Raw genomic sequence first — 18523 nt, 5'->3', positions numbered from 1 at the left:
ATTGCCTCAGAATTACTTCTATTTTTGTATGCATGATTAAAGTTGATCAAACCTTTGTGAATAATGTGTTTACCATAAGTTCCTATAAAATATTGAGCATATTTATCCATTGGTTGTATTATTCTCATGGGCCCAGTACTTTCTAACCAATGCTACCTGATACTACACAGTCTATCTAGATCTGTGCAATGAATTTGCCCTTGGCCAGTTTTAGAACCCTGATCTTTTCTATGGGTAAATCCTAAATTTAGAGAAATTATCATGATGTTAACCAAGAGTCATTAATGTTGCTGTGCCAAGTGGCCTGAGTGCAAGATACTGGGGAGCGGTGGAGACTCTGGCAATCTTGGAACACATGCCCCATCCAAAGATGGCAGCCATAACTCCCTCCAGCTAGACAGTATCATGCGCAAATGAGACCAGATTGCCAAATCATTGGATTGTTTCAAGAGTCTGGAAAGCAGCCTTTTTATGTGAAACGTCTCCATCATGAAACACCATTTAGGCCAAATAAGTTAGGTGTATCAGTCATTGCTGGAATGGATGAAACCCTCAAAAAGAAACTAAAAAATTTGCAAATTTGGATTATCGAAGCATCCTGAGCTGGAACTTGTCCAGTGTGTCCTTTGCGTTCTCTCTTCCAGAGGTTTCAGCAAAGGGTCCTGACTCTTGTCCTTTCCAAAATGTTGGATGGATAAGTAGATAGTCGTATGAGTAGCTGGAAGAATGGGGATGGATAGTGAATCAGTAAATGGACAGTGAATGAATCCATGGATGGATGGGTGGGTGGATTGATAGATGGTGGATCATCAGCATCTACAGGACCTTGGATCTAAAATGTTTTTTTCCCTTATTTAGATGTGATTGAAGCTTTGTCAAATCCAATCCGATATGTGAATCTGATGGAGCAGAGAGCTAAGCAACTGGCTGCACTGACACTGGAAGATGAAGAAGAAGTCAAGAAAGAGGTGAAAGGGTGTTCTAATCTTATGCATGGTATTAACCTTGATTTCCACATCTTGTTGCTGGCTTTGCCTATATAGCATCACCCCGCCAGGAGAGGAAAAGAGCACATTGGAAAACCACTTTGATGGAATTCAGCATCACCTTAGAAAACATCTGGATGATATCCTGAATTTTTTGTTTTTGCTTCTCTTTTGGCATTCTGGGACCACCACCAGCATCTTATTCTGTGACTGCATTAAACAGTACGCATCTTGCTGTCTCAGGTGAAAGTTTCTAGATCAGTTCATGTTGATGAAAGGTGAATAAGTCACTTAAAAAGAAAGGTGATCATCAAGTCATTTGGTATTTTCCTTGATCTTAAAGAGCAGGATTTTCAAAGTGCTATTGTAATGTCTTATAGCACATCCTTACTTACCATGTTAATACTTAATACAATACCTGAGCCATAAAGTATTTACTATTATTTCTGTTTATTTGTGTATTATAATACATAGTCTCACAATAAGTGGTTTAGTATTCTAAATTAGATGTTACAATGCAAGGAATAAAGAAGGGTCTAAAATATTAAAAGCGAAGTTTGAAAGTATAGAGCCTCTAAGGAGAGTGAAATATAATTCAGTGATTATTGGACATGATAGCAATACTATAAATAGTGATAGAAACTAGCTATTTTCATATTTCGCTTGAATATTCAGAGGATGTATTCAAGGGAAAAGATTAGAAACATGGAAAATTATCAGTATAGAAAAAAACTTTGAAAATTGTTTAGGTCACTACAACCAATAGCAAGTCCATTAAACTGGATACTATTTATTAAATAATTATTTTCTTATTCTAAAAGAATAAAGAAACCTAGATTTATCATAGAAAAAAATTTTAAATAAAAATTAGAAAAGAAAATCACAAATATATTACCTATAATCCAAACATCCAAGCCACCCAGAGATAACACTGTAAATATGGGGTATATATGTAGCTAGTCTTTTAATGCATAATTATTTCTTTTCATAAAATGGAATAATATTTATAATTTGTATTTCAGCCTTTTATTTTTATTTAACGCAGATTTTTCCATGTCATAAAATATTCTTCTACAACATGACTTTTTTATTTTTTTATTTTTTTTGTCTTTTTGCCTTCTCTGGGGCTGCTCCCACGGCACATGGAGATTCCCAGGCTAGGAGTCTGTCTAATTGGAGCTGCAGCCACCAGCCTACACCAGAGCGCAGCAACAAGGGATCCAAGCCTACACCACAGCTCATGGCAACGCCAGATCCCCAACCCACTAAGCAAGGCCAGGGATTGAACCCGCAACCTCATGGTTTCTAGTTGGACTTGTTAACCACTGCACCACAACCGGAACTCCTACAACGTGACTTTTAATAACTTCATCATAACTTCATCTTCCATCTTATAGCTATACTATAATTTATTTTTCCAATCTCCTGTTATTGAATATTTTGAAAGCTTCACTGTTTTAAACAGATCTTCAGTGAACATCATGTAAATATGTTTTTGAGCACATCTATGATGATTTTCTTGTATGGAATTAGAGAAATTTTTGATCTAAGATGTTGAGTTACTGAACACAAAGAAAATGAAGGAGAAAAATAGTTAACATAAGAGTAACATTTTCCAGGCTCTTATTTACACTGCAGGCATCATATCCTATGGAACCAATAGGCCTATCTTCCTCTGTGATATTAGACTAGAAAGTTCCGTAAATAATGCTTTTTGTTGCACGCAGTAAACAGGGTTATAAGGAAATTTTACACTGCCAGAAAATCATGCCTAATGGTAGACATGACTTTACTTCCAAAGTTATTTGTGCCTTTAACATGTATGCTTAGCATCTGTAGAGGGAAAAAAAGAAACACTAAAAAACACTTAGGCCTCCTGCTTGGATTTTGAGAGGTTGGTCTAAGCGCTCACTGCTTGACTGGTACAGGGTCATGATGCCCAAGGTGTCTGTACATGTTCTAAGCAGATGCTGGTGGTGGTTAGCCCAGATGTCCTTTGCAGGGCTGCTGTGGGGGTGCTGCTACCAGAGGGGGTGCTGCATATGGCTCATGGCTGCAGACTTCTCCAGAGGACTGGCCTGAGCTGATAGAAAGGAACTACTTTGTTCGGAGGCATCTGACTGGCTCTTCTCAGAAGAGGGGTGACCAATGTCCAGCTACTCTAAGATACAGAATAATAGCTCAGGTGTCTGGGCAACTTCTGTGATGCAGTTCAAGCTTCCATGCCTACCATGGGGTCAGGCTAAGGCTAGACTCCAGCTGAAACTGTGTTTCAGTTTGTTCTCTTTTCCTGTCTTACCCTGCTTTTCTTGCTTCACTCTGCTGAGTGCCTCCTTTCAATAAAGAATTCTATGTCCCATTGCTATAATAGGGAATCCCACAATGCTAAGAAGCTGCTGTATTAGAATTAAATTCTGAATGTTTTGCTTGGACACTAGAATTTAAATGTTTGACAGTAATTACCTCTTTAATTCCAGTGTCTCTTCAGAGACAATACTGTTTTTTCCTTTCCAATAGCCTCTGAAAAGATGCAGATAAGAGAATTCAATGAATCTCTTGTTTTACTCATATAAACACCAATATGAAATTAAAGACTCTCCTTACAAATCAGTGGGTTTCTAAGCTCTGAAAGTCTTTTTTTCTACTGGCTTTAGCTTACTAAGAATGCATTTCAAAATAGATAGCTATAAATAAATTACTATTAAGCATTCTCTAATTAGGAAACAGGAAGCCCTTTAATAACTGGATGTATTTTATTTTCTAAAATACAGTTCAAAGAAAGCATTTTCAGGTAAAATTACATGTTTCAACACCATTATGAAACAATACTGTTTTTGTTATCAACTTCTACTTGTGTGTTAGGGTCTCTGAAGAGCAAGAACTCACTTGAAGAGACCATTTCAAAATACCATCAATTTCAGCTTATATAGTACAGCAACAGAGGGAAAAATATTGTAGTGAAAAATTTTTGTTGATGGTTCCTCAGAGAGACCATTTTTCTAATGATTGCAAAAGATATTACTCTGAGGAGTAGGAGACCTAAGGTCTTTGAGATTGCAGATTTTTGTTGTAGTACATAGTTTATTTAATGACCCCCCTTTTTTTACATATACACATATCCATTCTTTTTTCAGATTATTTTCTGATATAGACTATCATAGAATATTGGGTAGAGTTCCCTGTCGTCAGTCACTTCACTGTGTGCATGTATTTTACATCACTGTCCTTTCATGACAAATCAAAAAGCTATTTGAATTCAAAATATGAGTGATATCATGTGATATTTGCTTTCTCTGTCTGACTTTACCCCCCCCCAATTGAACCTATTTATAAAACAGTGTTATATCTAACACTAATAGATATAAAAATACAGAAGTAGAAATTCAGGTCAACATTATTTTTGTTTCCCCTCTAAATATGATGGTTATGAGTTCCCATCGTGGCTCAGTGGTTAACAAATCTGACTAGGAACCATGAGGTTGCGGGTTTGATCCCTGGCCTTGCTCAGTGGGTTAAGGATCTGACATTGTTATGAGCTGTGGTGTAGGTCGCAGATGTGGCTTGGATCCCATGTTGCTGTGGCTCTGGCATAGGCCGGTGGCTACAGCTCCAATTAAACAGACTCCTAACCTGGGAATCTCCACATGCCGCAGGAGCAGCCTAGAAAAGGCAAAAAGACAAAAAATAATAATAATAATAATTTTAAAATAAGTAAATAAAAATGATGGTTATAAGGATTTTTAGTAAATGTACAATGTTGGTTAAATATAAAGAACATTCGAATATTTTCAGTTTTAGACATAATATTAGAGTCATTGAATAACAGAAATTCCATATGGTCCAACAGAGAAAATACAGTTTTTTTCCTTTGCAATGTCTAAACCCTTAACTGACCTCATTTTTGAAGCTCAAGAAAAAAATCACTTGCCCTTACCATGTAATGCTGGGAGAGAAAAGTCATTTCACACCTCTGAACACCAATGTGACCTTTATCTTGTCTTGTGATAATGTAAGTTTTTTTGAATGAGGCCACTGAAAATAAGTAGTTGTGGTTTTCTCAAAAGAAAATTCTATCTAGGACATGGCAGGCACTGGAGACACTATTTTAGCAACAAGGACTTTTTTAGTATAATCCTTTTAACTTGGTAGTTGTAAAGGTCATTTCTATTGGAAAATGAAAGACTTCATTGGTCTGCAAAATATTCCCAGAATTGTGATAGTCTAATAAACTATCCTCATGGAGTAATTTGCAAACCAAATAAGTAGGAAAGTTGAACATTCCCCCAGCTTTAAACAGACATTTATTTCCAATCATGTGAAAAAAATTATTTATATTAGTTTACATAAAATTCTAAATATATATAATTCCAAATATATATAAACTCCCAAACATATATGTTGGAAGTTAAGGAATAACCAAGATTTGAGTTGCTGGACTTAATTTGTCTCTTTTAAAGTCATAATTCAGGATCATGGGTTAGTAAAAGTTGCCTACTCTGAATCATAAGAAGGCTTTATAATATTTATAGTTATTTCTCTAAATAAATGTTGCATAAAAACATAATAAAGAGGGAAGCCAGAAGTCCTCTCAGTAATTTTGCAGATAGTGTTAATATTTTTGTTATATATCCTCCTAGTGTGTTTTGTATTTTTTTCTTTGCAAAAATTCCTAATTAAAAAACTATTTCACAGTCCTGATAGTTTAATATAGTTATAAAGATAACTGAGACATAAGTAATATTTTTATTTTCTATTTTAAAAGAATACCTCTAAAGAGAATAAAGTAAATATCCAGTATATTGACTACAAAATATGAAGTGCTGTCATTAATGTTCAAGCGCAGTATTTACATGACTTGTTTTTTAGCATTTACATGTGCAGAAACATTTTTGTTGAGTGCCTACTATGTACCTGGCACTATTCTGAGCCTTTAATGTATTAACACAGAGAAGTCAAAAAACATCCAAGTGTCCTAATATTACTCTTATTCCCATTTAACAGAGGGGAAACTTAGGCACTAGCAGTCAAACAACTACTAAGGAGCAGAGTTGGGATTGAAACTCAGTCCTTCTGGCTCTAGAACTCATGTTCTATCACTTCTAGAAGTTTAATGTGCAGACCAGGGCATCATGATAACATGCTGATCCTGATTCAGCAGGTCTGGGGAGGGCCTGAGGCTCAGCATCTCTTTCAAGCCCAGGTGATGGGATAATGCTGTTCCGTGGTCCACACCTTGAGTAGGAAGGGTCTGCACCACAGCACATAGCACTACCTCAACAACAAAACTGACTTTCCAGTAATCTTTAACAAGGACTAGCTCTTACTCATCTGTCTTCCACAGCAAGGCACTTGGATGACTGAGCACAGAATATAAGACCTTTACCTGAAATAAGAGTCCTCTGAATTGAATTTCTTATTGAATCAAATATCAAAATTTCTCCCTTTAAATCACTGGGTATTACCAGAGCTTGTTCTTCAATAAGTCAGGTTTATACATGTGGGATCTATTTGATGAGTTTGTGCACTAGCTGCTGGCCATCTGCCATCTGTGTGTGCATCACACAAGTGAAGGTGTGTGCATGGTCCTCACGTCCTTTTGATGTTGAGAAGAATGAAATTTCTTTTATTCTGAGAGAGCTACTTTTTACTTTTTTATTTTTTTAATTTTTTTGTGTGTGTTTTTAGGGCCGCACTTGTGGCCTATGGAGGTTCCCAGGTTAGGCGGCACATTGGAGCTGTAGCTCCTGACCTATGCCACAGCCACAGCAACACGATCCGAGCTGCATCTGCGACCTATACCACAAGCTCTCAGCAACACCTGATCCTTAACCCACTGAGCGAGGCCAGGGATCGAACCTGTGTCCTCATGGATGCTACTCAGATTCATTTCAACGGAGCTATGACAAGAACTCCAAGGGCCTACTTTTTAAATTATTTGACTGATGCTCTTATAAGTAGCTGAAATTTTACTAAAATAGTTTATTTCCTAATTCAATGTATGGCTCCATGGGCATCTTCAGTGGAATTTGATTATTTGAAAAGAAAAAAACATCCTGTGATCTGGTGTGAATTTCACCAGTAAGGTAATCCAGCAGCAAAAATAAAATCTAAGGTGGTGCTCTCAAAAATGATAGTGTTTAAACTCAGTAGGGCCTTGGTGTCATTTAAGTTTTCCATGATGGGAGCTTGACACTTTATCCACTGTTCATGAACTTGGTGCTAAAATCAAAGATGAGGTTTAGGGTCATTTTAGATCCTATTCCTCCTCAAATAATGATGTAGCAAAATACCAATTTATAGAAACAATAGTTTCTCACCACCCCTGAATTTTAAAGCACTCAATAAGGTAGGAAGCAAAAGTTTCCCTTTTAGGAGATAGACTCTTTCATTTCTACACAGCTTTGGTGTTTACCAGGCACTTTTATTGGATACCCTGGATAACTGAGCCTTAACCAGGACAGACATATAGTCCCCATTTTTAGAATAGGGAACAGTTGCTTATAATGGTAGAATGGCTGCCTAATACCAATGGCCAATGAACGGAGGAACCAGGGAAATCTCAAAGGAAGACCATATATTCACTTGAGTTAAAACTACTCAATGAACAGTTCAGTTCTACTGCTTTTACAAACCTCCTCCAAAACAATTTTTTAAAAATTCAGTGGATTCTAGTGAAGGGTTTTGGGTTCATCTGCCTAAAACAGCAATGAATCCAGAAACTTGAATGTTGTAATCCATTCTCTGTCCAATACCATAGGGATTATAAATGACTCTAAATGACAGAGTGTTTCACTCTGCTTCAGAGCAGAACTTCTCAAGTTTTAATGTGAATACAGAGCACCTGGGGAGATTGTTACAGTGCAAATTCAGATTTAATAGGTCTGGAGCAGGGCACAAAGTTCTGCATTTCTAGCAAGCATCCAGGTGATGCTGCTGCTGCTGGCTATGGACCTTTTTTTTTTTTTTTTTTTGTCTTTTTTGCTATTTCTTGGGCCGCTCCCATGGCATATGGAGGTTCCCAGGCTAGGGGTCGAATCGGAGCTGTAGCCACCGGCCTACGCCAGAGCCACAGCAAAACGGGATCCGAGCTTCGTCTGCAACCTACACCACAGCTCACGGCAACACTGGATCGTTAACCTACTGAGCAAGGGCAGGGACCGAACCCGCAACCTCATGGTTCCTAGTCAGATTCGTTAACCACTGTGCCACAATGGGAACTCCTGAACCATATTTTGAGTAGCAAAGCTCTCAGACTTTAGTATGTATCAGGATCACCTGGATGGCTCCTTAAAGCACAGAGTTTCTGGTTCAGTAGGTCTGGGGTGAACCCAAGAACTTGCATTCTAATAAGTTTGTAGTGATGCTAATGCTTCCAGTCCAGGGAACATACATTGAGAGCCCTTTGAGCCATTGAGGCATGTGCCTCTCCCTGTATAGAATTAAAATGGAATTTAAAAGCCATTAATTCCATCCACTCTAAAACGCCAGTTCAATCACAGGACTTTGGAAGGGCTATAGGAGAAATTTTCCAGAACCTGTTCTGTGAGTGATTAACTATCGTCTTTGCCAAATAACTTGGCTTAATTAATATGAAAGATACATTTCCTAAAGATAAATGTAAAAAGGGTGGTTGGTCCACGTTTTCTTTAAAGGAGGAATCCATGATTTCTGCCTAACTCATAGAGTTCAAGTCCACTGATTTCTTTGAAGACTATGTCAAAATATTTTTAATAAGTTAGAATTGGTGGAAATGGCAACATATGCAACACAAAATGGTCCGCAGAGCTACGTCCTGTCACCTTTCAATCACTTTCTAAATTAAGTGTTACAATTGTTATGAATCAAATGGAGATTTTCTAACCACAGGCAACGAAAGAATAGCTTCTTTGACTCATTGATTCATTTATTTGAAAAAAAATTTTTAGCGTAATATTTATGTGACTTTGTCATTAATACTGCATCTATTGATTACACTTATTACCTCATCTATTGAAACAAATTGGATTTCTCCATGCATTCATTCAAGAAAAGCTTTTATTTATTTATTTTTAACACACTCTGTCAATCACCATGCTGGGTATTATAGAGATATAATGATGAGGAAAATCATATGCTGTCATAGGCCCTACAGTCTGAGGAAGAGACGGACTTTAGTAAAAATTCACACATGCGTGTAACTTTCTGCTGTCACTAAGACTTCAACAGAGTGACACCATGTCAATGCTGATGATCTCTTTGTATGATGACACATATGATGACAAAGACTGAAGCCAACAGATGAATTTATTCAGCTCTTTAAAGCTTTCTTTTGCTTCAAACTCACTCTGGTGACCTCTTCAAAATATAGGAGTTTTGCCATAGTTAACTGTGAACATTTTCAAACATATGCAAGTGTTGAAAGGATTGTACAAAGAACACCCGTATATTTTTGGTGCATTCTCTTGATCACATATATTTCCATCTATCTATGCTTCTAGCCATTTTTTATTCCATCTTTTTTTTTTTGGCTTTTTGCTATTTCTTGGGCCACTCCCGTGGCATATGGAGGTTCCCAGGATAGGGGTTGAATCGGAGCTGTAGCCACCGGCCTACACCAGAGCCACAGCAACGCGGGATCCGAGCCGCGTCTGCAACCTACACCACAGCTCACGGCAACGCCGGATCGTTAACCCACTGAGCAAGGGCAGGGACCGAACCCGCAACCTCATGGTTCCTAGTCAGATTCGTTAACCACTGCGCCACGATGGGAACTCCTATTCCATCTTATTTTTGATATATTTCAAAGTAGGCTGCAAATATTAGTATACTTTATCCCTAAACACTTCAAGACACATATATCAGGATATAATTTTTTTTTCAAATGTTCTGAATTTTTTAGAAATGTGGGACAAATCCATTATGTAATTTCACTCAAGTAATATAAATTTAAGGTACCAGTTTTACATATGTTTAAGGAAGCTCTTTCTTAAGGGAAAGGCTAGTTTTGGTAAAACCACATCCATTGCCCACATCTTGAGTGGACTGGACTTTTGCTTTATGAAAGTATGAGTCTTGCTCTTAACATTGTGGAACACTGATGTCTTTGCCCCTTACCCATCTGGTTTCTGAGGGAAGATGCTGTCATCCTAACCATGATATGGAATGGATTGTACTTTTTAGATGACTTAGCAAGACACCCACATCAACAGTGCAGTCATGTATTTTGGTATTTAAAGACCCTTTACTTAACATATTAACCACCAGTTTCCCAAATCCTAGTTTTCTATTGCTTGATTGTCAGATCCAAATTTTCAGTGCCCAGGATGGAAGTCTTTTCAACTAGCAAGCATACCAAATGGCATTTCTACCTTCTCTAAAACTTGTAAAAATGGCCTTTCCTATTATTCTTTTACTGATCCACTTGTATTATTATTATTATTATTATTATTATTATTAGCCCACTCCTGTATCATGCAGAAGTTCCCAGGCCAGGGATCAAACTCAAAACACAGCAGTGATCCAAGCCACAGCAGTGACAATGCAGGATCCTTAACCCACTGAGCCACCAGGGGGGCTCCTGTATTATGTTTTAAAGGCATTGTTATTCATTTTGAAACAGGAAGGACATAAATATTTTTATAAAACCTTGAATTTAACAGATTCACAATTCTGTATTTTGAAGGGAAAATATTGTAATGCTTTCATTTGGCCACTGGAGGGCAGTGACCTACTTCTGCTGTAGATAATTATGCACATTTTTCTCCATTCAGCTAAGCAATATCCAGTACACCTGAAATATTAACTTCTAAACCTTCTTTCTTTGAAATTTGTTTAATTGGATCCCCAAAGTCTCACTATTAAGTTGAGAAAACTGATAATTTTAGTGCTTTTGTTTCTATTGTAATTTCCAGCATGATACGAAAGGACTTCATGATTATTTTGTTCAAACTCATTAAAAAAAAAAAATTTGGAAAAAGACTGAGGAGAAATAAAGTCACAAGGGTTAGCTTCCAGTGATTCTTGTGAGTGGGGCAAAGAATTTGGCTTTTGCATTTCATCTCATATATCCAGGGAGTGGGAATTAATCAACCTTCTAGTTATGATGTCAGAAATTAAATTTAATTGTAGAGGGGCTTTTTTGTTTTTCAACTCCTGTATTTAACTTGCTTAACTATTTTATTTAATTCATTTAACTTTTAATATATGAATGCCTTTTTTTAGTGCAACAGAGTAAGTTCTTTGAGAATAATGTTTATATTTATACATCGCTGTATCTCTGGCAGCAAAGTAAGCAACTATGGTGGTTCCTTAGGTTGCAATTATCATAGGATACAGAGTGAATTAGGGCAGTAGAAAAATCCAGACTTTAGACTGTAACCTATATTCAAACACCAATCCCACAGTTAACAGTGTGGTCTCTAGCAAGTTATATGACTTTTAATAATGTCTTTAGTAAAAACCTTTAATAACACCTCTGATTTCTTTGCTGTATAATGGAGTTGAGCGGTTGTCGCTCTCTGGGTGCCATGAAGCTGGCATGTATAACAGTGTCTGGCATAGGGTGATCTACAGCTGTTTCTATTGTCAATCTCCATCAGGGAGATGTCAATTAAAATCTGTGTATACTGCCCTGTTAGCAACATATTTTAAGCATCAGTCTGAAATATTTGCTATTATAGATTCTCACAAAACTGACAAATAAAATCTGTTTCTAGAAAATCCTCAGAGGCCCCTAACAAGCTACAGGAGGGGCCCCAGATTCCTTAGCCCAGCATCCAGCATCCTTCCTGCCCACCAGCCCTCTTCTCTCCACCTTTGTTAGGCCACTGGGGCAAGGAGGTGGGGGGTGGGAGGCTGCAGACCTGTCGGCCCTGCCCACCATGCACTGTGGTTCTGGCATTCACTGTAGGTGGGTGGCCCACCCTGACGCAATCCCGGAAATCCAGGCAAACTCTTTCTGAGCAGATGATAGAGGGGGCTGCTCCTGGGCCACGTGCAGCCTGAAAATGAGCTTTGTTTGGCTTCACAGTGATTTTAAATTGGGAGATTTGACATAAAAATTCAGTGTTCTGGCTTTCCTCGAAGCCTAAGCAGTAAAAGTCTTGAATTCAGGAGGCCCTTCCCAAGAACTTCCTCTCCAGCTCTGGGCACAGACTCGCTTTGCTCTGTTGCATTAAATCTAGTCCTTTTCACTCATTTCCATCATTTCTAGGAACTGCCTGTTCCTATACAGTGTGTAGGGTGCTTCCCACTCACCCCAACCCCACCCCCACCCCCAGGGTTGTGTAACGCAACCTTCTGTGCTGGTGGCAACCCCAGGACCCCTGGACCAAGCATTTCTCCAAAGCTTCCCTCAGAGCCAACACCAAACCTTGGTGAACTCTTGATCCTCAGTTATAACTACAAAGTGTTTGCCAGTATGTTTCCTCAGAATTGATCTGCTTTTAAAAAAATATCCTTGAAGTCATCCATTATGTCAGTTTCTGGAATGTAAGGGCTTTGTCTTACCCTTGCTAAGCAGAGATTTCTATTTCCTGCATCTTGACTCAAGTTAATGATGGAATTTGGTCTCCTAAGGACACACCACTCCACGCAAACCAACCTGATACAGACAAACAAGCTTGCTGGGTTCATATTGCGTTCACCTCCAGCTTGAGACCCTCAAGACATCAATCCTAAAAGTCGCACATTATTGCCTTTGTGGAAACTGGCTTTCCATCACTTCCATTCTTTCCTCCATCAAAATGTTATTCTTCCAGATCTTTCTCCAGAGGGCTAATTTCAGCCAGCAGTCACCCTGGGAAGAATCTGATTCACCCCACACATGGTTTCAGAAACCTGCCTGGATATATATGAGGAAGATCAGCTGCACATGGATCAGGGTCACTTTCCATCCCTGTTTTCCAAGCAACTGAGTTTGGTGGCCACAGGCACCTCCTATGGCTGGGAGCCTGGGAGACTTTACCCCAACTGTATCCAAGCTAGAGGACCAAGCCCAGTGGGTAACTTTTCTGATGACCTGAAGGAAAGAATATTCCCTTTCCTTCAGTCTTTCCTGTGCAAAATAAATGCATCTCTTTTCCAAATTTTGTCATCAAACATCTTTGATAGTTCCATCTTCTCAAGTGTGTCCTACAAACCCAAATGCCTACAGGAGTGAGGCAAGTGAAATCTAAATGAGACAGGAAGGAACATCCTAGAAGGGGCAGAAACCCCTCTGTTCTGATCCCAAGTGGGCATGCAGGCCCACTGTTGCCCAATCTGCTTTTTCAAGTGAAGCAAGAAATCCATTTTAAAATCCGACAATGCTGGAGTTCCCTTGTGGTGCAGCTGGTTAAGGATCTGGCATTGTCATTGCAGTGCCTTGGGTTGCTACTGTGACGTGCTTCCATCCTCCACCAGGGAATTTCCAAATGCCTGTGGGAGCTGGAAAATAAAAAAATCTGACAACACTGAGTGAGCATTTCCATTGCACTGCATTTGGACCCTAAGCCTCTAGTATATAATTTCTTACTGAAGAAAAAAAATATGCAATCCCTTCCCTTGGCATAGTTGACTTTAGGGAGAATTTTCCTGATGGGGGTAACTGAATAACATAAATATACCTAGAACTTCCCCATCCAAAGTAGCCATTTTTCCAAAAAGTTCCACATAATGAGTTCTATAGGCAGCCTAGGTTACTGGCTTAGCATCTGCCTCCTCCACTTGATTCCCTCCTGGCCTCAGGGCTCATCCCTTATATCTCAATGCCAGCAGCTGAGCAGAGCAGACTGCAGTGTGTCCATAGAGATTGTTGGTTGAATTATGATGAGTCCTGCCATCACCAAAAACAATGTTGGAACTCATGTTTTAAAGATGCTCTCAGGGACAGACTAAAAGCCACTGTGACAATCAGTGTCATTATTTTCATTTTCATCTTACATTTTATGGAAATGTTATCATAAGACAATCTGCTGTCTGTAATTACAGGACAAAATGTCGCAACATTGGGCTCCAGAGGACTTCTGGCCATTTCCTAATATAATGTACTACAAAGTAGAGCATTGGGATAGCCTCACTCTCAGTAAAATCTGCCTTGAGCTCAGAAGGCAGTTCTGAGGAAAGAGCTGCAGAACCCTGAAAAGCATCACCAAAATGGTATAACTCCTGAGGCAATTGTTTTTTATGAAAATCGTTTACTCATCAAGCATTAAATATTTGCTCTGCACAGGGCATAGCAGACTAGCAGCTGGAGTGGATGGAATAGATTTCATAAGTTTTAATGCATTTGTTATTATTATTATTTATTTATTTATTTATTTTTGCCTTTTCTAGGGCTGCTCCCATAGCATATGCAGGTTCCCAGTCTAGGGTCTAATTGGAGCTGTAGCCACTGGCCTACACCACAGTCACAGCAACGTGGGATCTGAGCCACGTCTGCAACCTACAGCACAGCTCACGGCAACGCCAGATCCTTAACCCACTGAGCAAGGCCAGGGATCGAACCCGCAACCTCATGGTTCCTAGTCAGATTCGTTAACCTCTGAGCCACGATGGGAACTCCCTGTTGTTATTATTCATTGGTGATGTTATACAAGCTTAAATGTTTTATCTATTTATTTAACATGCACATGTTTACTCTGTGCCAGGAAATACTCTAAGCATTTTATAAATGACAACTTATTTGATCCTCTAAACAACCTTACTGCATAGATAATATTTTGATCCCCAGTACATATACATCTTCATCTATAAAGATGAGAAAACTGAAGCACAGACAAGTAACGTACCGGGTATCACACTCTAATAAGCAGCAAGGCCAGAATTTGATATCAGATAAGTTTGACTCCACAGTCTATGCTTATGACTACTGTATCAGTTAGCTACTGCTGCATAACAACCCCCACATTTAGTGGCTTCCAACATCAGCTACTTATTATTATTCATGAGTCATTTTGACATCCGAGCAGTTTTGTTGATCTGGACGGGGTCAGCTCATCCTGCCAAGCTCACTTAAATGGATGTGGTCAGCTGGGGCCTGGCTGGCCCAGGACCTCCCCCCCACCCCACCTACCTGACTCAGCTCTCCTCCATGTGGTTTCTCATTCTCCACTGCTCTAGCAGGGGTCTGAGAAAGCGAGAAAAAAAAAATGAAAACTCCTTTTCAATTCACTGCTGATATCAAGGTTTCTACTCTCTCATTTAAGTGAAGTAGATCCCATGCTGAGGTCCAGCGTCAGTGCAAGGAGGACATGTCCAAGGGCCATGGACAAAGGAAGGTGGAAAAATCGGGGCCCTTAATACAATTAACCTGCCACAATCATTGTTCAACACCATGCTGTTTACATCCTACTTTCTACACCAAATGTGATATTTCAGATTCCAAATGAGTTGTGAAAATGCTATCCGATGTAGCCTGGTGGGTTTAGGAAGGTAACAGAAGCACAGTAAAAAATGTGGAAAATGAAGGGATGTTTATAATTTTAGGTTGATCCTGGGGAAGCACCATCAGAAGCTCCAAGTGAAACCAGGACAACTCCGGCAGAGAACGGGGTGAATCACACTACATCCCTGGCACCAAAACCACCCTCCCAGGCTCTCCACAGCCAGCCAGCTCCAGGTAAACTCTGAGGCAAGAGCTGTGCCACGTGACTAGGAGCCTCTAGTTTATTTGTTCCACTAAAGGAAGTGGCATGATTGAGTTAGCACTAGCATCACGTAAACAGAGATTCATGGGCCTAGGAGGTGCTCCGGAAATGTGTGATGAGGGAATGAATGAGGAAGGGAAGGGAGGAAGGAGGGAAGGAAGGGAAGGGAGGGCGGAAAAAATTAGTGAATCCCAAAAGAGACTCATAAGTGCTCATCTGGCCCTGCTGATAACATATGATGCCACAACGGTATATCACCCAGATTCCCCATGTCTTTGTTTAGTGATAGATTATGGTCCATTCACTGGCAGGGTGTGGTTTATTTTTGTTTTATTTTTGGCCATGCCCAAGGCATATGGAAGTTCTCAGGCCAGGAATCACATGCACACAGTGACAACGCAGGATCCTTAACCCATCGAGCCACAAGGGAACTCTGTTTTGCTTTAGAAGCATGTTTGTAGTTCTGCCTCACTAAGTCTCTGCCAAGAATTCCTTCCCATCTTCCTCCAACTTACTTTTCAAGAATTTAAGTGACTACCATGTGCTGAGTACTCTATGCAACCCTTCCCATGGATTATCTCATTTAACTGTTAGACCAAGCATCTGAAGTTCAGTTCTACTCTTGTAGAATCCCATGCTGCAGAGGAAGAAATGGCAGTTTTTAAATGACAGGGTACCTCTGGAAGTACCTCACTTCTCCACAGTCCTGAAGTTCTTGCTTTTAGCTTCTGTGCTCCTACTGAGGCCACTTAAGAAAGTCGTGGGAAGTTTTCTATTGTGGCTCAGCAGAAAAAAACCCGACTAGTAACTATGAGGGTGAGGGTTCAATCCCTGGCCCCCCTCAGTAGGTTAAAGATCCAGTGTTGCGCAAGTCGTTGTATAGTTCTCAGTCGCTGTATAGGTCTGTTGTTGATGTGGCTGTGGTGTAGGCCAGCAGCTATAGTTCCAATTCGACCCCTAGCCCTGGAATTTCCATATGCTAATATCTGCACCCCTTAAAAAAAGAGAGAGAGAGAAAGTTTTCAGAGATCAATAATAGTAAGGAGATGACTTGAGTATAAAACAAGAAGTGATGTTTCCAAGTGAAAATTTTATATACCAAATCATTAAGTGCTTCTGGAATATGAACAAGTCCCTGAAATAGTGACTATAACCTTATGCTTTTGAAAGTAAAAGAGAATTTAACATTTTAGTATTTTAGTCTTTTAACTGGATGATTTGGAATCATTTGACTTTCAGAATCTTTTTTTTTTTTTGTCTTTTTTTTCCTGCTGTTTTAGGGCCGCACCTACAGCATATGGAGGTTCCCAGGCTAGGGGTCGAATCAGATCTGCAGCTGCCAGCCTAGCCGCAGCCATAGCAACGCCAGATATGAGCCACGCCTGTGACCTACACTGCAGCTCAAGGCAACATCGGATCCTTAAACCACTGAGCAAGGCCAGGGATGGAACCTGCGTCCTCATGGACACTGGTCAGATTTGTTTCTGCTGAGGCACAACAGGAACTCCCAGAATCATTTTTAAAATAGTACAGAATACATTGGAAAATGGCCTCCTCTTCCCCGGCATTAATGCTAGTCCAAGTCAGACCGGGAATTAATATTGGTGCAATACTCAACTAAACCGCAGGCGTGTTTGAACTTTACCTTCTTTCCCCTAACATATTTTATTGTTAGGGGAAAAGGATCCCACAGTGTATTAATTATCATGTCTCCTTAGCCTCCTTAAATCTCTGACAGTGTTCATGCCCTTGGCCTTTTTAAAGAGTACTAGTCAGGAGTTCCTGCTGTGGCACAGTGGGTTAAAAATCTGACTTCATCAGCTGGGGTTGCTGCGGAGACCCGGGTTTGATCCTCAGCCTGACTCAGTGGGATTAAAGGATTCTGCATTGCAGCAGCTGCGGCATAGGTCTCAGATGCAGCTAGAACTGAATCACTGGCATAGGAATTCCCGTTCCATTCCGAGGGTACTCCCATTTAAAAAATAAATAGGAGTTCCCGTCGTGGCTCAGCGGTTAAGGAACCCAACTAGCATCCATGAGGATGAGGGTTTGATCCTTGATCTCGCTCGGTGGGTTAAGTATCCAGTGTTGCCGTGAGCTGTGGTGTAGGTCAAAGACATGGCTCAGTTCCCGCATTGCTGTGGCTGTGGCTGTGGTATAGGCCGGCAGCTACAGCTCCAGTTCGACCCCTAGCCTGGAAACCTCCATATGCCTCAGGTGTGGCCCTAAAAAAAAATAATTAATTAATTAAGTAATACAAGAGTACTAGTCAGTTACTTTGGTGATAGTCCCTCAGTTTGGGTTGGCCTGATGTTTTCTCATGATTAAATTTGGGTTATGCATTTTTGGCAAGAATATCACAAAAGTGATGCCATTCTCAGAGCATCATATTCGGGGTACCTGAGGTTACTATCTCATCATCAGTGATATCAGATCACTTGGTTAAGGTGCCATGTTTCTCCACTGAAAGTTACAATTTTCCCTTTTATAGTTAATTGATATCTTGGGGGAGGTACTTTTAGATATGCAACTGTCCTGTTTCTTCTTAAACTTTTGTACAGTGATTCTGGCACCACCAATGGATCTTGCCTGCAGATTATTCCTGCCTGCTGGTTAGCCTTTGATTTTTATTTTATTTTTTGCCACATCCTCAGCATATGGAGGTTCCGGGGCCGGGGATTGAACCCGAGCCACAGAGTGACCCAAGTCACAGTAGTGACATCGCCAGATCCTTAACCCACTGCAGCACAGGAGAACTCCAAGCCTTTGATTTTTTTTAGGGTGCACCCATGGCGCATGGAAGTTCCCAGACTAGGGGTCGAATTTTAACTGTAGCTACTGGCCTATGCCAGAGCCATAACAACACCAGGTCCAAGCCACAGCTCACAGCAGTGCCGGATCCTTTTACCCACTGAATGAGGCCAGGAATTT

The 18523-nt window shown here is 40.0% G+C and overlaps 1 protein-coding gene across 2 annotated transcripts in view; it reads left to right on the top strand.

The window, feature by feature from the left end:
- Window positions 1-18523, top strand: part of PLCB1 (phospholipase C beta 1) — a 731149-nt gene that overhangs the window by 595032 nt on the left and 117594 nt on the right. For both annotated transcript variants that reach the window (XM_047771691.1, XM_047771692.1), the window contains exons 23-24: window positions 859-968; window positions 15432-15564. In XM_047771691.1, coding sequence (XP_047627647.1) covers window positions 859-968; window positions 15432-15564 — 243 coding nt within the window. The remainder of the gene's footprint in view (window positions 1-858; window positions 969-15431; window positions 15565-18523) is intronic.

The sequence above is a fragment of the Phacochoerus africanus genome, chromosome 3 (genome assembly GCF_016906955.1).
Source record: "Phacochoerus africanus isolate WHEZ1 chromosome 3, ROS_Pafr_v1, whole genome shotgun sequence".
In the NCBI taxonomy this organism is placed as follows: Eukaryota; Metazoa; Chordata; class Mammalia; order Artiodactyla; family Suidae; genus Phacochoerus; species Phacochoerus africanus.
Note: the sequence above shows the minus strand (reverse complement) of the source record. Positions and strands in the feature narration are given on the sequence as shown.